This window comes from Coregonus clupeaformis, chromosome 21 (genome assembly GCF_020615455.1).
Source record: "Coregonus clupeaformis isolate EN_2021a chromosome 21, ASM2061545v1, whole genome shotgun sequence".
Taxonomy (NCBI): Eukaryota; Metazoa; Chordata; class Actinopteri; order Salmoniformes; family Salmonidae; genus Coregonus; species Coregonus clupeaformis.
In genome coordinates, this window is record NC_059212.1 from 48,365,387 (window position 1) to 48,384,592 (window position 19,206).

General features: G+C 44.0%; 1 protein-coding gene across 1 annotated transcript in view; it reads right to left on the bottom strand.

Annotated features, from left to right (window-relative positions):
* scn12aa (sodium channel, voltage gated, type XII, alpha a) overlaps nucleotides 1-19,206 on the bottom strand; it is a 120,493-nt gene that overhangs the window by 85,200 nt on the left and 16,087 nt on the right. The window contains exons 2-3 of the mRNA XM_041842420.2: nucleotides 16,461-16,767; nucleotides 8,191-8,309 (exon numbers count right to left, since the gene is read on the bottom strand). Coding sequence (XP_041698354.1) covers nucleotides 8,191-8,309; nucleotides 16,461-16,727 — 386 coding nt within the window. The 5' untranslated portion in view covers nucleotides 16,728-16,767. The remainder of the gene's footprint in view (nucleotides 1-8,190; nucleotides 8,310-16,460; nucleotides 16,768-19,206) is intronic.

Consider the following 19,206-nt stretch of genomic DNA (forward strand, 5'->3'; position numbering starts at 1 on the left):
AGCAAGGTCCTCCTCGCGGCCCTGATGCACGTCTACCCTGTCCATCTTATATACAGTAAATGATTACATGACAGATTGTTCCTGCTCCCATGACCAATTGGGTTGATGTTACTGTAGTGCATGCATTATAGCGCAACCTCAGCTTTCAGGTCATAGCTTGGGACTAGGGATGTGCGTTCTCTGTGTCTCTAAAACCAGGTGTACACTACACCACTTTCAAAAATCCTAAAATCGCTGAGCCTCTCGCATTAAACAACCGTCTTTCCTGTAGTTTTTTTGTGTGTTGTCAACGTAGTGGTGCGCACACTAAACGATGTGGCACAGAATGGTGTGATGATGTGATTAGCTTGTTAACGTAGCTAGAACGAGCTGTGGCTCAAAACTTTTGCGGTCAGTCAGTCATTCACGCTTGCTATACAGAGTTGAAATATCAAATAGCATTGCTTGTGAACCTCAGAGCTATAACAATTGGACACTTTTGCTTTTAAGGTAAGTACAAATGCATACTGGCTAGCAAGTAGTCGTCATGGCTCCTGCTCCAGAGTCTACACATTCTGGGTGATGCGAAACAACGTCATCATCTCACTGGTTTCTTCTCTGGCGAGCTCTCATTGGCTATTGCTGATCACCGTTCTCAAAACTTGTCATTGCACATCTCACACTACAAGAGCGTTGCAGATTTTCTGCTGATAAAATCAAACACGTTTGAAAAATATATGGGATGTCTGGGACGGCTCAAAGACGGAATCTGTAACCCATCAGATTGCGTCTCTCTGACCCGCTCATATTAAACGAGCGTCTGTGATGGCTGCGTGCTCCGAGTCGGCAACGACATGGGGATTTTAACTCCGATCTCAAAAACTTGTCTGGGACAGCTAAATCGTGTAGTGTACACCTGGCTTAAGATGTCTCTCTTTTATGATTTGTTTCCAGAATTCTGTAGTGCATATTTCTCATAAAGTGGACTCTTACTAAAAAATAAGAAGGCAATGAAGATGTTATCTATCATTTCACCCACAAGCATAGATTTAGATTTTGACACTAACAGCACATTTGATGTTTGCTAACAGTACTTTCCAGTATACAGTAAGTGCACCCATAGCAACTGTAAGGGGTAGATTTTAAACCCCTACAGTATAGTACAGCAGGACAGAATAGATATACTGTAGCACAGTTTAGAACAAGAGGATGGATGGATTCAGTAGTGAAAGAGAGGATGGATGGATGGATTCAGTAGTGAAAGAGAGGATGGATGGATGGATTCAGTAGTGAAAGAGAGGATGGATGGATTCAGCAGAGAAAGAGAGGATGGATGGATGGATTCAGTAGTGAAAGAGTGGATGGATGGATGGATTCAGCAGAGAAAGAGTGGATGGATGGATGGATTCAGCAGAGAAAGAGAGGATGGATGGATTCAGCAGAGAAAGAGAGGATGGATGGATGGATTCAGCAGAGAAAGAGAGGATGGATGGATGGATTCAGCAGAGAAAGAGTGGATGGATGGATGGATTCAGCAGAGAAAGAGAGGATGGATGGATGGATTTAGCAGAGAAAGAGAGGATGGATGGATGGATTCAGCAGAGAAAGAGAGGATGGATGGATGGATTCAGTAGTGAAAGAGAGGATGGATGGATGGATTGATTCAGCAGAGAAAGAGAAGATGGATGGATGGATTCAGTAGAGAAAGAGAGGATGGATGGATGGATGGATGGATGGATGGATGGATGGATTCAGTAGAGAAAGAGAGGATGGATGGATGGATTCAGTAGAGAAAGAGAGGATGGATGGATTCAGTAGTGAAAGAGTGGATGGATGGATGGATTGATTCAGCGGAGAAAGAGAAGATGGATGGATGGATTCAGTAGTGAAAGAGAGGATGGATGGATGGATTGATTCAGCAGAGAAAGAGAAGATGGATGGATGGATTCAATTCAATCAATTTTATTTTATATAGCCCTTCGTACATCAGCTAATATCTCGAAGTGCTGTACAGAAACCCAGCCTAAAACCCCAAACAGCTAGTAATGCAGGTGTAGAAGCACGGTGGCTAGGAAAAACTCCCTAGAAAGGCCAAAACCTAGGAAGAAACCTAGAGAGGAACCAGGCTATGAGGGGTGGCCAGTCCTCTTCTGGCTGTGCCGGGTGGAGATTATAACAGAACCATGCCAAGATGTTCAAAAATGTTCATAAGTGACAAGCATGGTCAAATAATAATCAGGAATAAATCTCAGTTGGCTTTTCATAGCCGATCATTAAGAGTTGAAAACAGCAGGTCTGGGACAGGTAGGGGGTTCCATAACCGCAGGCAGAACAGTTGAAACTGGAATAGCAGCAAGGCCAGGCGGACTGGGGACAGCAAGGAGTCACCACGGCCGGTAGTCCCGACGTATGGTCCTAGGGCTCAGGTCTCTCAGTTGGCTTTTCATAGCCGATCATTAAGAGTTGAAAACAGCAGGTCTGGGACAGGTAGGGGTTTCGTAACCGCAGGCAGAACAGTTGAAACTGGAATAGCAGCAAGGCCAGGCGGACTGGGGACAGCAAGGTGTCAGCATGCCCGGTAGTCCTGACGTATGGTCCTAGGGCTCAGGTTCTCAGAGAGAAAGAGAGAACGAGAGAATTAGAGAGAGCATACTTAAATTCACACAGGACACTGGATAAGACAGGAGAAGTACTCCAGGTATAACCAACTAACCCCAGCCCCCGACACATAAACTACTGCAGCATAAATACTGGAGGCTGAGACAGGAGCGGTCCGGGAGACACTGTGGCCCCATCCGAAGAAACCCCGGACAGGGCCAAACAGGAAGGATATAACCCACCCACTCTGCCAAAGCACAGCCCCGCACCACTAGAGGGATATCCTCAACCACCAACTTACAATCCTGAGACAAGGCCGAGTATAGCCCACAGAGGTCTCCACCACAGCACAAACCAAGGGAGGGCGCCAACCCAGACAGGAAGATCACGTCAGTAACTCAACCCACTCAAGTGACGCACCCTCCTAGGGACGGCATGAAAGAGCACCAGCAAGCCAGTGACTCAGCCCCTGTAACAGGGTTAGAGGCAGAGAACCCCCAGTGGAGAGAGGGGAACCGGCCTGGCAGAGACAGCAAGGGCTGTTCGTTGCTCCAGAGCCTTTCCGTTCACCTTCACACTCCTGGGCCAGACTACACTCAATCATATGACCTACTGAAGAGATAAGTCTTCAGTAAAGACTTAAAGGTTGAGACCGAGTCTGCGTCTCTCACATGGGTAGGCAGACTGTTCCATAAAAATGGAGATCTATAGGAGAAAGCCCTGCCTCCCGCTGTTTGCTTAGAAATTCTAGGGACAATTAGGAGGCCTGCGTCTTGTGACCGTAGCGTACGTATTGGTATGTACGGCAGGACCAACTCGGAAAGATAGGTAGGAGCAAGCCCATGTAACGCTTTATAGGTTAACAGTAAAACCTTGAAATCAGCCCTTGCCTTAACAGGAAGCCAGTGTAGGGAAGCTAGCACTGGAGTAATATGATCAAATTTCTTGGTTCTAGTCAGGATTCTAGCAGCCGTATTTAGCACTAACTGAAGTTTATTTAGTGCTTTATCCGGGTAGCCGGAAAGTAGAGCATTGCAGTAGTCTAACCTAGAAGTAACAAATGCATGGATTAATTTTTCTGCATCATTTTTGGACAGAAAATTTCTGATTTTTGCAATGTTACGTAGATGGAAAAAAGCTGTCCTTGAAACAGTCTTGATATGTTCGTCAAAAGAGAGATCAGGGTCAAGAGTAACGCCGAGGTCCTTCACAGTTTTATTTGAGACGACTTTACAACCATCAAGATGAATTGTCAGATTTAACAGAAGATCTCTTTGTTTCTTGGGACCTAGAACAAGCATCTCTGTTTTGTCCGAGTTTAAAAGTAGAAAGTTTTCAGCCATCCACTTCCTTATGTCTGAAACACAGGCTTCTAGCGAGGGCAATTTTGGGGCTTCACCATGTTTCATTGAAATGTACAGCTGTGTGTCATCCGCATAGCAGTGAAAGTTAACATTATGTTTTCGAATAACATCCCCAAGAGGTAAAATATATAGTGAAAACAATAGTGGTCCTAAAACGGAACCTTGAGGAACACCGAAATGTACAGTTGATTTGTCGGAGGACAGACCATTCACAGAGACAAACTGATATCTTTCCGACAGGTAAGATCTAAACCAGGCCAGAACTTGTCCGTGTAGACCAATTTGGGTTTCCAGTCTCTCCAAAAGAATGTGGTGATCGATGGTGTCAAAGGCAGCACTAAGGTCTAGTAGCACGAGGACAGATGCAGAGCCTCGGTCTGACGCCATTAAAAGGTCATTTACCACCTTCACAAGTGCAGTCTCAGTGCTATGATGGGGTCTAAAACCAGACTGAAGCATTTCGTATACATTGTTTGTCTTCAGTAGAGAAAGAGTAGAGAAAGAGTAGAGAAAGTCTTCAGTAGAGAAAGAGAGGATGGATGGATGGATGGATGGATGGATGGATGGATGGATGGATGGATGGATGGATGGATGGATTCAGTAGAGAAAGAGAGGATGGATGGATGGATTCAGTAGAGAAAGAGAGGATGGATGGATTCAGTAGTGAAAGAGTGGATGGATGGATGGATTCAGCAGAGAAAGAGAGGATGGATGGATGGATTCAGCAGAGAAAGAGAGGATGGATGGATGGATTCAGCAGAGAAAGAGAGGATGAATGGATTCAGCAGAGAAAGAGAGGATGGATGGATGGATTCAGTAGAGAAAGAGAGGATGGATGGATTCAGCAGAGAAAGAGAGGATGGATGGATGGATTCAGCAGAGAAAGAGAGGGTGGATGGATAGATTCAGTAGTGAAAGAGAGGATGGATGGATGGATGGATTCAGCAGAGAAAGAGAGGATGGATGGATGGATTCAGTAGTGAAAGAGAGGATGGATGGATGGATTCAGCAGAGAAAGAGAGGATGGATGGATGGATTCAGCAGAGAAAGAGAGGATGGATGGATGGATTCAGCAGAGAAAGAGAGGATGGATGGATTCAGCAGAGAAAGAGAGGATGGATGGATTCAGCAGAGAAAGAGAGGATGGATGGATAGATTCAGTAGTGAAAGAGAGGATGGATGGATTCAGCAGAGAAAGAGAGGATGGATGGATGGATTCAGCAGAGAAAGAGAGGATGGATGGATAGATTCAGTAGTGAAAGAGAGGATGGATGGATGGATGGATGGATTCAGCAGAGAAAGAGAGGATGGATGGATTCAGTAGTGAAAGAGAGGATGGATGGATTCAGTAGTGAAAGAGAGGATGGATGGATTCAGTAGTGAAAGAGAGGATGGATGGATGTATTCAGCAGAGAAAGAGAGGATGAATGGATGGATTCAGCAGAGAAAGAGAGGATGGATGAATGGATTCAGTAGTGAAAGAGAGGATGGATGGATTCAGTAGTGAAAGAGAGGATGAATGGATGGATTCAGCAGAGAAAGAGAGGATGGATGGATTCAGTAGTGAAAGAGAGGATGGATGGGTGGATTCAGCAGAGAAAGAGAGGATGGATGGATTCAGTAGTGAAAGAGAGGATGGATGGATGGATTCAGTAGAGAAAGAGAGGATGGATGGATGGATTCAGCAGAGAAAGAGAGGATGGATGATTCAGCAGAGAAAGATAGGATGGATGGATGGATTCAGCAGAGAAAGAGAGGATGGATGGATTCAGTAGAGAAAGAGTGGATGGGTGGATTCAGTAGAGAAAGAGAGGATGGATGGATGGATTCAGCAGAGAAAGAGAGGATGGATGGATGGATTCAGTAGTGAAAGAGAGGATGGATGGATGGATTCAGCAGAGAAAGAGAGGATGGATGGATGGATTCAGTAGTGAAAGAGAGGATGGATGGGTGGATGGATTCAGCAGAGAAAGAGAAGATGGATGGATGGATTCAGTAGAGAAAGAGAGGATGGATGGATGGATGGATGGATGGATTCAGTAGTGAAAGAGTGGATGGATGGATGGATTCAGCAGAGAAAGAGAGGATGGATGGATGGATTCAGCAGAGAAAGAGAGGATGGATGGATGGATGGATTCAGTAGTGAAAGAGAGGATGGATGGATGGATTCAGCAGAGAAAGAGAGGATGGATGGATGGATTCAGTAGAGAAAGAGTGGATGGATGGATGGATGGATTCAGCAGAGAAAGAGAGGATGGATGGATTCAGTAGAGAAAGAGAGGATGGATGGATGGATTCAGCAGAGAAAGAGAGGATGAATGGATTCAGTAGTGAAAGAGAGGATGGATGGATGGATTTAGCAGAGAAAGAGAGGATGGATGGATGGATTCAGCAGAGAAAGAGAGGATGGATGGATTCAGTAGTGAAAGAGAGGATGGATGGGTGGATTCAGCAGAGAAAGAGAGGATGAATGGATGGATTCAGTAGTGAAAGAGAGGATGGATGGATGGATTCAGTAGTGAAAGAGAGGATGGATGGATGGATTCAGCAGAGAAAGAGAGGATGGATGGATTCAGTAGAGAAAGAGAGGATGGATGGATTCAGTAGAGAAAGAGAGGATGGATGGATGGATTCAGCAGAGAAAGAGAGGATGGATGGGTGGATTCAGCAGAGAAAGAGAGGATGGATGGATTCAGCAGAGAAAGAGAGGATGGATGATTCAGCAGAGAAAGAGAGGATGGATGGATTCAGCAGAGAAAGAGAGGATGGATGGATGGATTCAGTAGAGAAAGAGTGGATAGATGGATGGATTCAGTAGAGAAAGAGTGGATGGATGGATGGATGGATTCAGCAGAGAAAGAGAGGATGGATGGATTCAGTAGAGAAAGAGTAGATGGATGGATGGATTCAGTAGAGAAAGAGTGGATGGATGGATTCAGTAGAGAAAGAGTGGATGGATGGATGGATTCAGTAGAGAAAGAGAGGATGGATGGATGGATTCAGCAGAGAAAGAGAGGATAGATGGATTCAGTAGAGAAAGAGTGGATGGATGGATGGATTCAGTAGAGAAAGAGAGGATGGATGGATGGATTCAGCAGAGAAAGAGAGGATGGATGGATGGATTCAGTAGAGAAAGATAGGATGGATAGATGGATTCAGCAGAGAAAGAGAGGATAGATGGATGGATTCAGCAGAGAAAGAGTGGATGGATGGATGGATTCAGTAGAGAAAGAGAGGATGGATGGATTCAGCAGAGAAAGAGAGGATGGATGGATTCAGTAGAGAAAGAGTGGATGGATGGATGGATTCAGTAGAGAAAGAGTGGATGGATGGATGGATTCAGTAGAGAAAGAGTGGATGGATGGATGGATTCAGTAGAGAAAGAGAGGATGGATGGATGGATTCAGCAGAGAAAGAGAGGATGATGGATGGATTCAGCAGAGAAAGAGAGGATGGATGGATGGATTCAGCAGAGAAAGAGAGGATGGATGGATGGATTCAGTAGAGAAAGAGAGGATGGATGGATTCAGCAGAGAAAGAGAGGATGGATGGATTCAGTAGAGAAAGAGTGGATGGATGGATGGATTCAGCAGAGAAAGAGAGGATGGATGGATTCAGTCGTGCATGCAAAGGACAAGCCGTCCGTCTGAGAACTAATAGGCAGCCGTCATGTGACGTGAAATCTCCTTGCTCTTATTTCATTTGGGAGATGAAGAGCAGCTGATCAAGGGATTTGGTTGGCGATGCCAGGGAGGAACATCACAAAGCTGATCCAATGGGATCCTACCAGGGGAATCTGTAAATATTAGAAATTGGCTGATCGTACAGTACAGTATAGGAAAGCATGGCAGGGGTGTGGCTTTTTAGTTTTTTTTTTTTAAGGGGGCGATTGGAAAGTGGTACCAGTTGTAGTTTTTTTCTGGGTGAGAGTTTATCTTAATCTTACATGTTTCTGTAACATTATACTGAGTAGGCTACCCTGAAAACAACTCCTGCTTTACAAATGAACAAACAGGCCAAACTGATAGAATTGTTTTTGAAATGAAGTGTCTCTAAACTACACAGCAACACAACAAAGGGAACCAGTGCCAACAAAGAAAGAACAACCTGGCTCGCTTCCCTGAAACAATTACATCACTCGTTTATATAATGTAGAATGTTACTGACCAGACGTTACATCACATAGAACTGTTTTCCTCTGGGCTCATCACTAACCACAGGTAGACAGACAGACCGTTGTAAAGGATATGAATGGACTAGGACTTTGATGGAGATTCTTCTGAGGAATGTGAAAGGGGTAAATATATAGAGAGCAGACGTGGCACTGAACCGAAAGATGGCCTTCCCTTTATTTACTACTATAAAAGTCTGAGGAAAGAAAGAAAGAGGAAAAATGCATTAGTAGTAATAAAAGTTGTGGTCAAATCACAGTAAACAAATAGTTGTAAAGTGCATAATAATCTATTCGATCTAAACCAGTAGGGGGGTCTTTTAAGCTGGGGTAGGTTTGAGTAAATCAACACTCTGTTGTCTGTGCTGGTCCAAATAACCTGTTCTAAAACAGGAGTCAATAAATAGATTCTTGTGTGTACCGGACAGGATTTATTGTTGAGAATCTGACTGTGTCTACCATCTGTCTACATCAACGGTAAGCAGTGTCTAGGCAGCCCTGCAGTCCTCCCAGAATAACCTGGGTTCAAATACTATTTGAAATCTTCGAATAGTATTTGAACCCAGCCAGGTTGAAGCCGTGAACTCCTTCCCATCAACAGAGCCAGTCAGTGCACTATAATACCAGCCCAGCCCAGCTAATGCAGGCAACTCTTCTGCAAAGCAGTCTGAATATTTACTGAACAGATGTGTCCGCATTTATTTAAATATTTATTAGTCTTTGGTTAATCCCACCATTCAGCAGCAGCAGGGCCGGTCCTTTGCCGTTCTGCCGCCATAGCTGAGACCAAAACATTTCCCCCCCCCCGCAAAACTAGAATAGTCCCAGTAAGCAAAATGACGTTGAAAAGACATCTAAAATCTGTATTTTCCAGACGTTGAAGTTAGGTTCAATTTAGATGCTGAATGAAAGGTGCAAATACTTATTTTCCTGATTTCGAAAATACGTATTTTACAGAAGTTGAAAATATGTATTTTCCGGATGTTGAAATGAGGCTCATTTTCGGTTCTGAATGAAAGTTGAAAATAAATAATTTATAGACGTTTGGGCCAAATCAAGGCTGGTCCAGACCGGACAAAATCTGAACCAAACATAGACCTCTATGATTGGTTCAGATTTGGTCTGGACCGGACCAAAAATCTATGTCCTTGGACGTTGAAATCAAGGCAGGTCCGGACTGCACCAAATCTGAACCAAACATAGACCTCTATTGTTGGTTCAGATTTGGTCCGGACCGGACCAAAACCCAATGTCCGTGGAAGTGGAAATCAAGGCCGGTCCGGAACTGCACCAAAAAAAAGACATCCAAAAGGCGTCAGTCCGCGCTCACTGGGGTGGAGCTTAAAGTGTTGACTGAAATGGAACTTTATGAACGCCCATCTATGTGGTAGGCCCACCGTTTCTAAAACAGGACGTTACACTGGCTTTATTAGTCAGGATTCCTGTGACTAATCAATTTGGATATTTAAACTCTGAATGTCAGCTACCCAACTTTATGTGTTTACACAGTGGTAAATGCAGAAGTATTTTCCTTTTTCACTATGATCAGCTTGTCAAAAATTGACGGATACTAACTTGAAACCATTGATCATGACAACGGGCAACAGTTGTGATTGTCCATATTGTCCATTTTACTTTGACCTGTCCTGTTTTTAGGATACGTTCTTTGTTAACATGACAGCGCGTCTTTTTATTTGATTGAGCGCCGTTTAGGTTAGGCTATTTGATCAGGGAAATCTGCATGATGTAAAAAAAAGTTTCTGTCTCATTACATTGTAGCCTGTAGGCTACATAAAAGACTACATACTCTTTCTACCATATCCTATATCTACTACACGATTTATGTCAGATTTCTTTTTTCACGGAACGTTGGTGGAGCGCTGCAGAGATGCGTCTCCCCAACAGTACCCTGGAGAGGCGCGCCGGGAATGGACAAGCTAAATGTTTTGTGCCCCTGCCTTTTGACGTTGTGGGCACTGCTTATAAAAGGGCGGCATCAGCGCTCACCTAAAAAGCACATATTACAATTTACATTTTTAGTCATTTAGCAGACGCTCTTATCCAGAGCGACTTACAGTTAGTGAGTGCATACATTTTTATTTATTTTTCATACTGGCCCCCCATGGGAATCGAACCCACAACCCTGGCGTTGCAAACGCCATGCTCTACCAAATGAGCTACCAACTGAGCTAAACGGGTCCCATATGCCACTGGTTGAGAGAAATTGTCATTGTTTTTGGGCAGAATTATGTGAGGTTTTATGTGTTGTTGTTGGAAGTGCGTCTGTCTTGGTCAGTTTAGCTCAGAAAATGCCGCCCTCGTCAATCTGCCGCCATAGCCGGCGGCCTAATCCTGCCTAATGAGCGGGCCGGCCATGAGCAGCAGCATCAAGCAGCATAAAGCAGCATCAAGCAGCAGCATCAAATGCCAATACAAAGAGACTCAGAGAGAGAATGAGTACCTGTCACGTCCTTTTTTCATCCCTCTGTATAGACTCTGGTAATGGACAGAGAGGCCTGATCTATGACTCTGGTAATGGACAGAGAGGCCTGATCTATGACTCTGGTAATGGACAGAGAGGCCTGATCTATGACTCTGTAAAGACTCTGGTAATGGGCAGAGAGGCCTGATCTATGACTCTGTATAGACTCTGGTAATGGACAGAGAGGCCTGATCTATGACTCTGTAAATACTCTGGTAATGGACAGAGAGGCCTGATCTATGGCTCTGTAAAGACTCTGGTAATGGGCAGAGAGGCCTGATCTATGACTCTGTATAGACTCTGGTAATGGACAGAGAGGCCTGATATATGACTCTGTAAAGACTCTGGTAATGGACAGAGAGGCCTGATCTATGACTCTGTAAAGACTCTGGTAATGGGCAGAGAGGCCTGATCTATGACTCTGTATAGACTCTGGTAATGGACAGAGAGGCCTGATCTATGACTCTGTATAGACTCTGGTAATGGACAGAGAGGCCTGATCTATGACTCTGGTAATGGTCTCCAGCCACCCAAGCCATAGACTGTTCTCTCTGCTACTGCACGGCAAGCGGTACCAGCGCACCAAGTCTGGATCCAACAGGACCCTGAACAGCTTCTACCCCCAAGCCATTAGACTGATAAACAAGACTGAGAAATAGCTAATCAAACGGCTACCCAGACTGCTAATCAAACGGCTACCCAGACTGCTAATCAAACGGCTACCCAGACTGCTAATCAAACGGCTACCCAGACTGCTAATCAAACGGCTACCCAGACTGCTAATCAAACGGCTACCCAGACTGCTAATCAAACGGCTACCCAGACTGCTAATCAAACGGCTACCCAGACTACCTGCATTTACCCTTTTTTGAACTAACAGTCACTTTATTTGGATAGTCTGGATTTTCCATCTGTAGAAGCTCTACTATCAACAAACTATCTGTTGATAAGCAATTGTTTGCTAAGGTTACGGTTAGGATTAGGTTTAGAATAAGGGTAAGGTTTAAGGTTAGGGCTAGGGTTAGGGTAAGGGTTAAGTTTAGGGTTAGGGTAAGGGTTAAGGTTAGCGCTAGGGTTACTAGATAGTTAGTTGAAATGTTACTGATAGTCTGTAGAGCATCTACAGATGGACTGTACTAATAAAGTGTTACGCACTAACTCTCTATGCACTGACTCTCTACGCACTGACTCTCTACGCACTAACTCTCTACGCACTGACTCTACGCACTAACTCTCTACGCACTGACTCTCTACGCACTGACTCTCTACGCACTGACTCTCTACGCACTAACTCTCTACGCACTAACTCTCTACGCACTGACTCTCTACGCACTGACTCTCTACGCACTGACTCTCTACGCACTGACTCTCTACGCACTGACTCTCTACGCACTAACTCTCTACGCACTAACTCTCTACGCACTAACTCTCTACGCACTAACTCTCTACGCACTAACTCTCTACGCACTGACTCTCTACGCACTGACTCTCTATGCACTGACTCTCTACGCACTGACTCTCTACGCACTAACTCTCTACGCACTGACTCTCTACGCACTAACTCTCTACGCACTGACTCTCTACGCACTGACTCTCTACGCACTGACTCTCTACGCACTAACTCTCTACGCACTAACTCTCTACGCACTGACTCTCTACGCACTGACTCTCTACGCACTGACTCTCTACGCACTGACTCTCTACGCACTGACTCTCTACGCACTAACTCTCTACGCACTAACTCTCTACGCACTAACTCTCTACGCACTGACTCTCTACGCACTGACTCTCTAAGCACTAACTCTCTACGCACTGACTCTCTACGCACTAACTCTCTACGCACTAACTCTCTACGCACTGACTCTCTACGCACTGACTCTCTACGCACTGACTCTCTACGCACTGACTCTCTACGCACTGACTCTCTACGCACTGACTCTCTACGCACTAACTCTCTACGCACTAACTCTCTACGCACTAACTCTCTACGCACTAACTCTCTACGCACTAACTCTCTACGCACTAACTCTCTACGCACTAACTCTCTACGCACTAACTCTCTACGCACAAACTCTCTACGCACTAACTCTATGCACACACACTCACACATCCTTACACTGGCAACCCAACACACACACACACACACACACGCGCGCACATACACACACACTACATACGCCCACACACGCATAACTTGCGCACATATGCACACTGATAGCACACACACAATTCCACGCTCACCTCATACGCTGCTGCTGCTCTATTATCTATCCTGTTGCCTAGTCACTTTACCCCTACCTACATGTACATAGCTACCTCAATTACCTCGTACCCCTGCACATCGACTAGGTACTGGTACTCCCTGTATATAGCCATGTTATTACCTGGTACTTCCTGTATATAGCCATGTTATTACCTGGTACTTCCTGTATATAGCCATGTTATTACCTGGTACTTCCTGTATATAGCCATGTTATTACCTGGTACTTCCTGTATATAGCCATGTTATTACCTGGTACTTCCTGTATATAGCCATGTTATTACCTGGTACTTCCTGTATATAGCCATGTTATTACCTGGTACTCCCTGTATATAGCCATGTGATTACCTGGTACTTCCTGTATATAGCCATGTGATTACCTGGTACTTCCTGTATATAGCCATGTGATTACCTGGTACTCCCTGTATATAACCATGTTATATTTACTCATTATTTGTTATTCACTGTGTATTTATTCCTCGTGTCACTATTTCAAAGATATATATACAGTGCCTTCGGAAATTATTCAGACCCCTTGACTTTTTCCACATTTTGTTACGTTACAGCCTTATTCTAAAATGGATTAAATCACTAAAAATCCTCAGCAATCTACACACAATACCCCATAATGAAAAAAGTGAAAACAGGTTTTTAATTTGTTTTGCACATTTATTATAAATATTTACTTATTTACATAAGTATTCAGCCCCTTTGCTATGAGACTCGAAATTGAGCTCAGGTGCATCCTGTTTCCATTGATCATTCCTTGAGATGTTTCTACAACTTGATTGGAATCCACCTGTGGTCAATTCAATTAATTGGACATGATCTGGAAAGGCACATACCTGTCTATATAAGGTCCCACAGTTGACAGTGCATGTCAGAGCAAAAACCAAGCCATGTTGTCGAAGGACTTGTCCGTAGAGCTCAGAGACAGGATTGTTTTGAGGCACAGATCTGGGGAAGGGTACCAAAACATTTCTGCAGCATTGAAGGTCCCCAAGAACACAGTGGCCTCATTCTTAAATGGAAGAAGTTTGGAACCACCAAGACTCTTCCTAGAGCTGGCCGCCCGGCCAAACTGAGCAATCGGGGGAGAAGGGCCTTGGTCAGGGAGGTGACCAAGAACCTGATGGTCACTGTGACAGAGCTCTAGAGTTCCTCTGTGGAGATGGGAGAACCTTTGAGAAGGACAACCATCTCTGCAGCACTACACCAATCAGGCCTTTATGGTAGAGTGGCCAAATGGAAGCCACTCCTCAGTAAAAGACACATGACAGCCTGCTTGGAGTTTGCCAAAAGGCACCTAAAGACTCTCAGATTCTCTGTTCTGATGAAACCAAAATTGAACTCTTTGGCCTGAATGCCAAGCGTCACGTCTGGAGGAAACCTGGCACCATCCCTACGGTGAAGCATGGTGGTGGCAGCATCTTGCTGTAGGGATGTTTTTCAGAGGCAGGGACTTGGAGACTAATCAGGATCGAGGCAAAGAAGAACGGAGCAAAGTACAGAGAGATCCTTGATGAAAACCTGCTCCAGAGCGCTCAGGACCTCAGACTGGGGCGAAGATTCACCTTCCAACAGGACAACGACCCTAAGTCTCTGAATGTCCTTGAGTGGCCCAGCCAGAGCCCAGACTTCAACCTGATCGAACATCTCTGGAGAGACCTGAAAATAGCTGTGCAGCAACGCTCCCCATCCAACCTGACAGAGCTTGAGAGGATCTGCAGAGAAGAATGGGCGAAACTCCCCAAATACAGGTGTGCCAAGCTTGTAGCGTCATACCCAAGAAGACTCGAGGCTGTAATCGCTGCCAAAGGTGCTTCAACAAAGTACTGAGAAAAGGGTCTGAATAGTTATGTAAATGTCATGTTTCATTATTATTATTATTTTTATAAATTAGCAAAATGGAATAAAAATGTTTTGGGGCTTTGCCATTATGGGGTATTGTGTGTAGAAAAAAACAATTTAATCCATTTTAGAATAAGGCTGTAACGAAACCAAATGTGGGGAAAGTCAAGGGGTCTGAATACTTTCCGAAGGCACTGTATATATTTATTTATCTTTAACTCTGCATTGTTGGGAAGGGCCTGTAAGTAAGTATTTCGCTGTTAGTCTATATTTTTTGCACCAGTGAGTGAGAATGCTGTACCCCACAGAATACGGTAATATACTGTATTTTAGGAATTCTACAAACCTTGTCCTGAAACTCTACAGTAACTTCTGGCCAATTGCTGCCAGTAATTTACTGTAATTCGGAATACAGTTCCATACCGCATTTTTGGAACGCCAAAAATATTTTGAACGCTAGTGGGTGCATGGTCTTGTTGTTTTTCACGTGTTAACATATTTTGAGGCGTGTCTTGAAAGAGGCTATATTTTTTTTGCATTCTTTAGTGAGAGTGCTGTACTAATTTAAGTGATATGTGGTGTTGGTTCCCTAACAATTAAATATAAGGGGCAGATCAGAGTGGCAGCAAATCGCAAACCTTTAATGACTGACTGTTTAGCCATGTCCTTTTGACCTGTTTTGCCCTGTAGTCAGCCTTTGTTAAGGCCTAAAGTGCAAGTCATATAAAACACCAAATATCAGTGGGTATAGTGTAATATATTATTAAATATTCACTATTAGCAGTTGCTGGTTGTATTTTCAATACAATTCAACGATAAAGTACTGTATTGCTGTTTTGCTATATATTTAATGCAGCATACTGTAAATGATGGTGCATTGTGGATAAATATATTTGGGAGGAGAAAGAATCACTGGCTCAGTAACATATTTTAATGGCGAGCCATGTAAGGGTCTATAATTGTTACACCCGTTAGTGACAGTCCTGTACTAATTTAAGTGATATGTAGTTCCCTAACAATTAAATATAGGGGAAAGATCAGAGTGGTAGCAGGTCTTAAACCTTTTAATGGTTGAATATTTAACCCTGTTTTGCCCTGTAATCACAGCCAGTTTGGAAGCCTTTGTTAAGGCCTCTAGAAGTGCGAGTGATATAAAACACCTGGTGTTCGTTCATATGCTGTAATATGGATACACCAACCTGCTTGCTCTAATCCAGGGTTCTTCAATTCCGGTCCTGGAGGGCCGAAACACTTCTGTTTTTTATTTCTACCTGGTAGTTAATTGCCCTCACCTGGTGTCCCAGGTCTGAATTAGCCCCTGATTAGAAGGAGAGGATGAAAAACAGAGGTGTTTCGGCACTCCAGGACCGGAATTGAAGAACCCTGCTCTAATCCCTTGTAATTACAGTAAAGCGTATTTTTATTTTACATTTGAATAGTCACTTTTACTGTATTATACTGTGTTTAATTGCTCTGATCTATCAAGTTACCATGAATATCTCAGTACTGTATTGGCACTATCATAGAGAGTCAGAGATATCATGTTTCATGTCCCCCCTTCCCTCCAGGGAGGACGGCTCATAATAATGGAACAGAGCGAATGGAATATCATCAAACCATGTGTTTGATGTATTTGATACCATTCCTCCTATTCCGCTCCAGCCATTACTACGAGCCTCCTCCCCAATTAAGGTGCCACCAACCTCCTGTGCCACCCCCCCAACACACACACACACACACACACCCCTCACTCACCCTCTGATTCTTGAAGTAGAAGGGATCGATGTCATCAAGAGGTACCCCAACCAGTCCTGGGGGAATGTCACCAAAGATACGTGGAAGCTGTTTGCTGGCCTCCAGGTCGGGCCTGGGCATGGGCAGCTCCACGTTGCCCAGATCCTCCTGGTAATCCTTGGCGTTCTTGGCCTGCTCCTCGGCAATCCGCTGCTCGATGGCGGACAGGGATTCGCGAGTAAACCGGTGCAAGCCATCAGGACCCGTTGGTAACAGCATGGCGGCCATCTTTTCATCCTGATTCTCCTGTACTAGAATTTACTTACAGCTGTTGTTGCAGATGGAGGTGGGGTAGACAGACGCCAAAGGGTAAGAGAGAGAGAGGGAGTGAGAGAGAGGAGAGTGGGAGGGTGAGAGAGGGTGAAAGAGAGAGGGTTAGAGAGAGGGAGAGAGAGAGAGAGAGAGAGAGAGAGAGAGAGAGAGAGAGAGAGAGAGAGAGAGAGAGAGAGAGAGAGAGAGAGAGAGAGAGAGAGAAAGAAAGAACAAACACCATTGTAAATACAACCCATATTTATGTTTATTTATTTTCCTTTTTGTACTTTAACTATTTGCACATCATTATAACACTGTATATATACATAATATGACATTTGAAATGTCTCTATTCCTTTGGAACTTTTGTGGGTGTAATGCTTTCTGTTAATTTTTTATTGTTTATTTCACTTTTGTTTATTATCTATTTCACTTGCTTTGGCAATGTTAACATTTGTTTCCCATGCCAATAAAGCCCTTTGAATTGAATTGAATTGAATTGAGAGAGAGAAAGAGAGAGAGAGAGAGAGAGAGAGAGAGAGAGAGAGAGAGAGAGAGAGAGAGAGAGAGAGAGAGAGAGAGAGAGAGAGAGAGAGAGAGAGAGAGAGAGGAGAGTGGGAGGGTGAGAGAGGGTGAAAGAGAGAGGGTTAGAGAGAGGGTGAGAGAGAGAAAAAGAGAGAGAGAGGGTAAGAGAGAAACAGAGGGTGAGAGAGTGAGAGAGAGAGGAGGAGAGTGGGAGAGAGTATTAGTTCAGTGTTCTGGAGAATATGACTTCTGTAGGGAATACAATTGGTTGATTGAGCTAAATATGGGTTAGAAAGTAAGTACCACAACACATTCAAGACACCACTATGGTATGAACGACTGTTCTCACGTAGGGACTCCTACATACTCATCATATAACAATCCCCAGCTCCATTATGGTTTTGACTAGAGAGGATACAGTTTATGTCAGAATTGACCAGAATTGACCTTTCGTAGCAGGTTAGGAAAACTTACGCAGCAGGTTAGGAGAATTATCGTAGCAGGTTAGGATAATGAAGTTACGGTTAGGAAAGGGTTAGGGTTAGCTCCAAAAAAAAAAAAAAAAAAAAATCTACTTTTGACGTAAATTTGACATAAACTGTAATCTATCTAGCCAAGACCCTCCATTATGCACGGATTACAACCCCAACCCTGACCCTTGTCTTCCGCTGATGCAACTGTAAAGTCCCTTCAACAACACTGAATGTCACTGTGTTCTATGAACTGGCCTGCTGGGACAGCATTGTGTATCTAAGCTCTCAGCTCTCAGGAGATGATTTCCCAGAGGGCCATTCTGCTCTAATCCAGCCCCAATAGGCTGTATTATAAGGCCTCTCTAACTGCACTGCTGACAGTTACTCTGACAACCTTCAAGTGGCCACACTTACCGGAGGATATAAGCTTTAAAGGGAAGGAATGATCCACAGAAATTGCATAATTTGTTGACATTATATCTCCTGAACCACAGTGGATATTGGGGTGGGAGAAAACAGATTCCAGCGATGAACACCGTGACTAAATAAACACAGCAGACTATGGATATGAGATTGCTACCTTTAAAATACTACTGTACGTCTCCGATATATGTAACAATATAACATGTTTTATTATTATTATTACACTGTATACAGAAGGCTGTTAATACGGACTGAAAGAGATAAAATAGGACTAGACTACATCATCATTGCTAGATAATCCTAACCAGGTGTTCATTGTTTGAATGCCCATTCCAACGTCATTGTGAGGTTGTAATCTGTAACTGTTTTGACATTTCTTAGTGTGTCATTGCAAAGGATCTCCTACAGTGAGGAATGTGTCAGATGTGTCATTGTTCGACGGCTAGTAAGTCCCCACCACCACCACTGTGGCGTTCTTATATTTCTCTGTTTAGGCTTTGTGTTATTTAATGTGTTATTTAAAGAAAGCTAAGGCTGAAAACCGGATTGACTCTGCTGTTCTGATTGGAAGAGAGAGAGAGAGAGAGAGAGAGAGAGAGAGAGAGAGAGAGAGAGAGAGAGAGAGAGAGAGAGAGAGAGAGAGAGAGAGAGAGAGAGAGGGAGAGAGAGAGAAAGAGAGAGAGAGAGAGAGGGAGAGAGAGAGAAAGAGAGAGAGAGAGAGAGAAAGAGAGATAGAGATAGAGAGAGAGAGAGAGGGAGAGAGGGAGTTCCAGTCATACGTTCATATGTTGAAAGAAATACATGTTTTAAGTTCTTTACCAGTGACCAGCGCCAGCTTCCTGTTACCCAACCATCTCTGTCAAAGTAGGCCAGCCATAGTTGTCAGTCAGAGGATTATAAACCAATGGTCACTAGCCAACCCTGACCTTGGATGGGTATGGGTATGGGGCGTGTCACTGTCACTCCCATGTAGGGGGAGGGGGAACTGGTTGAATTTACCTCATTATAAAACTGGGATGACATCATTATAAAAC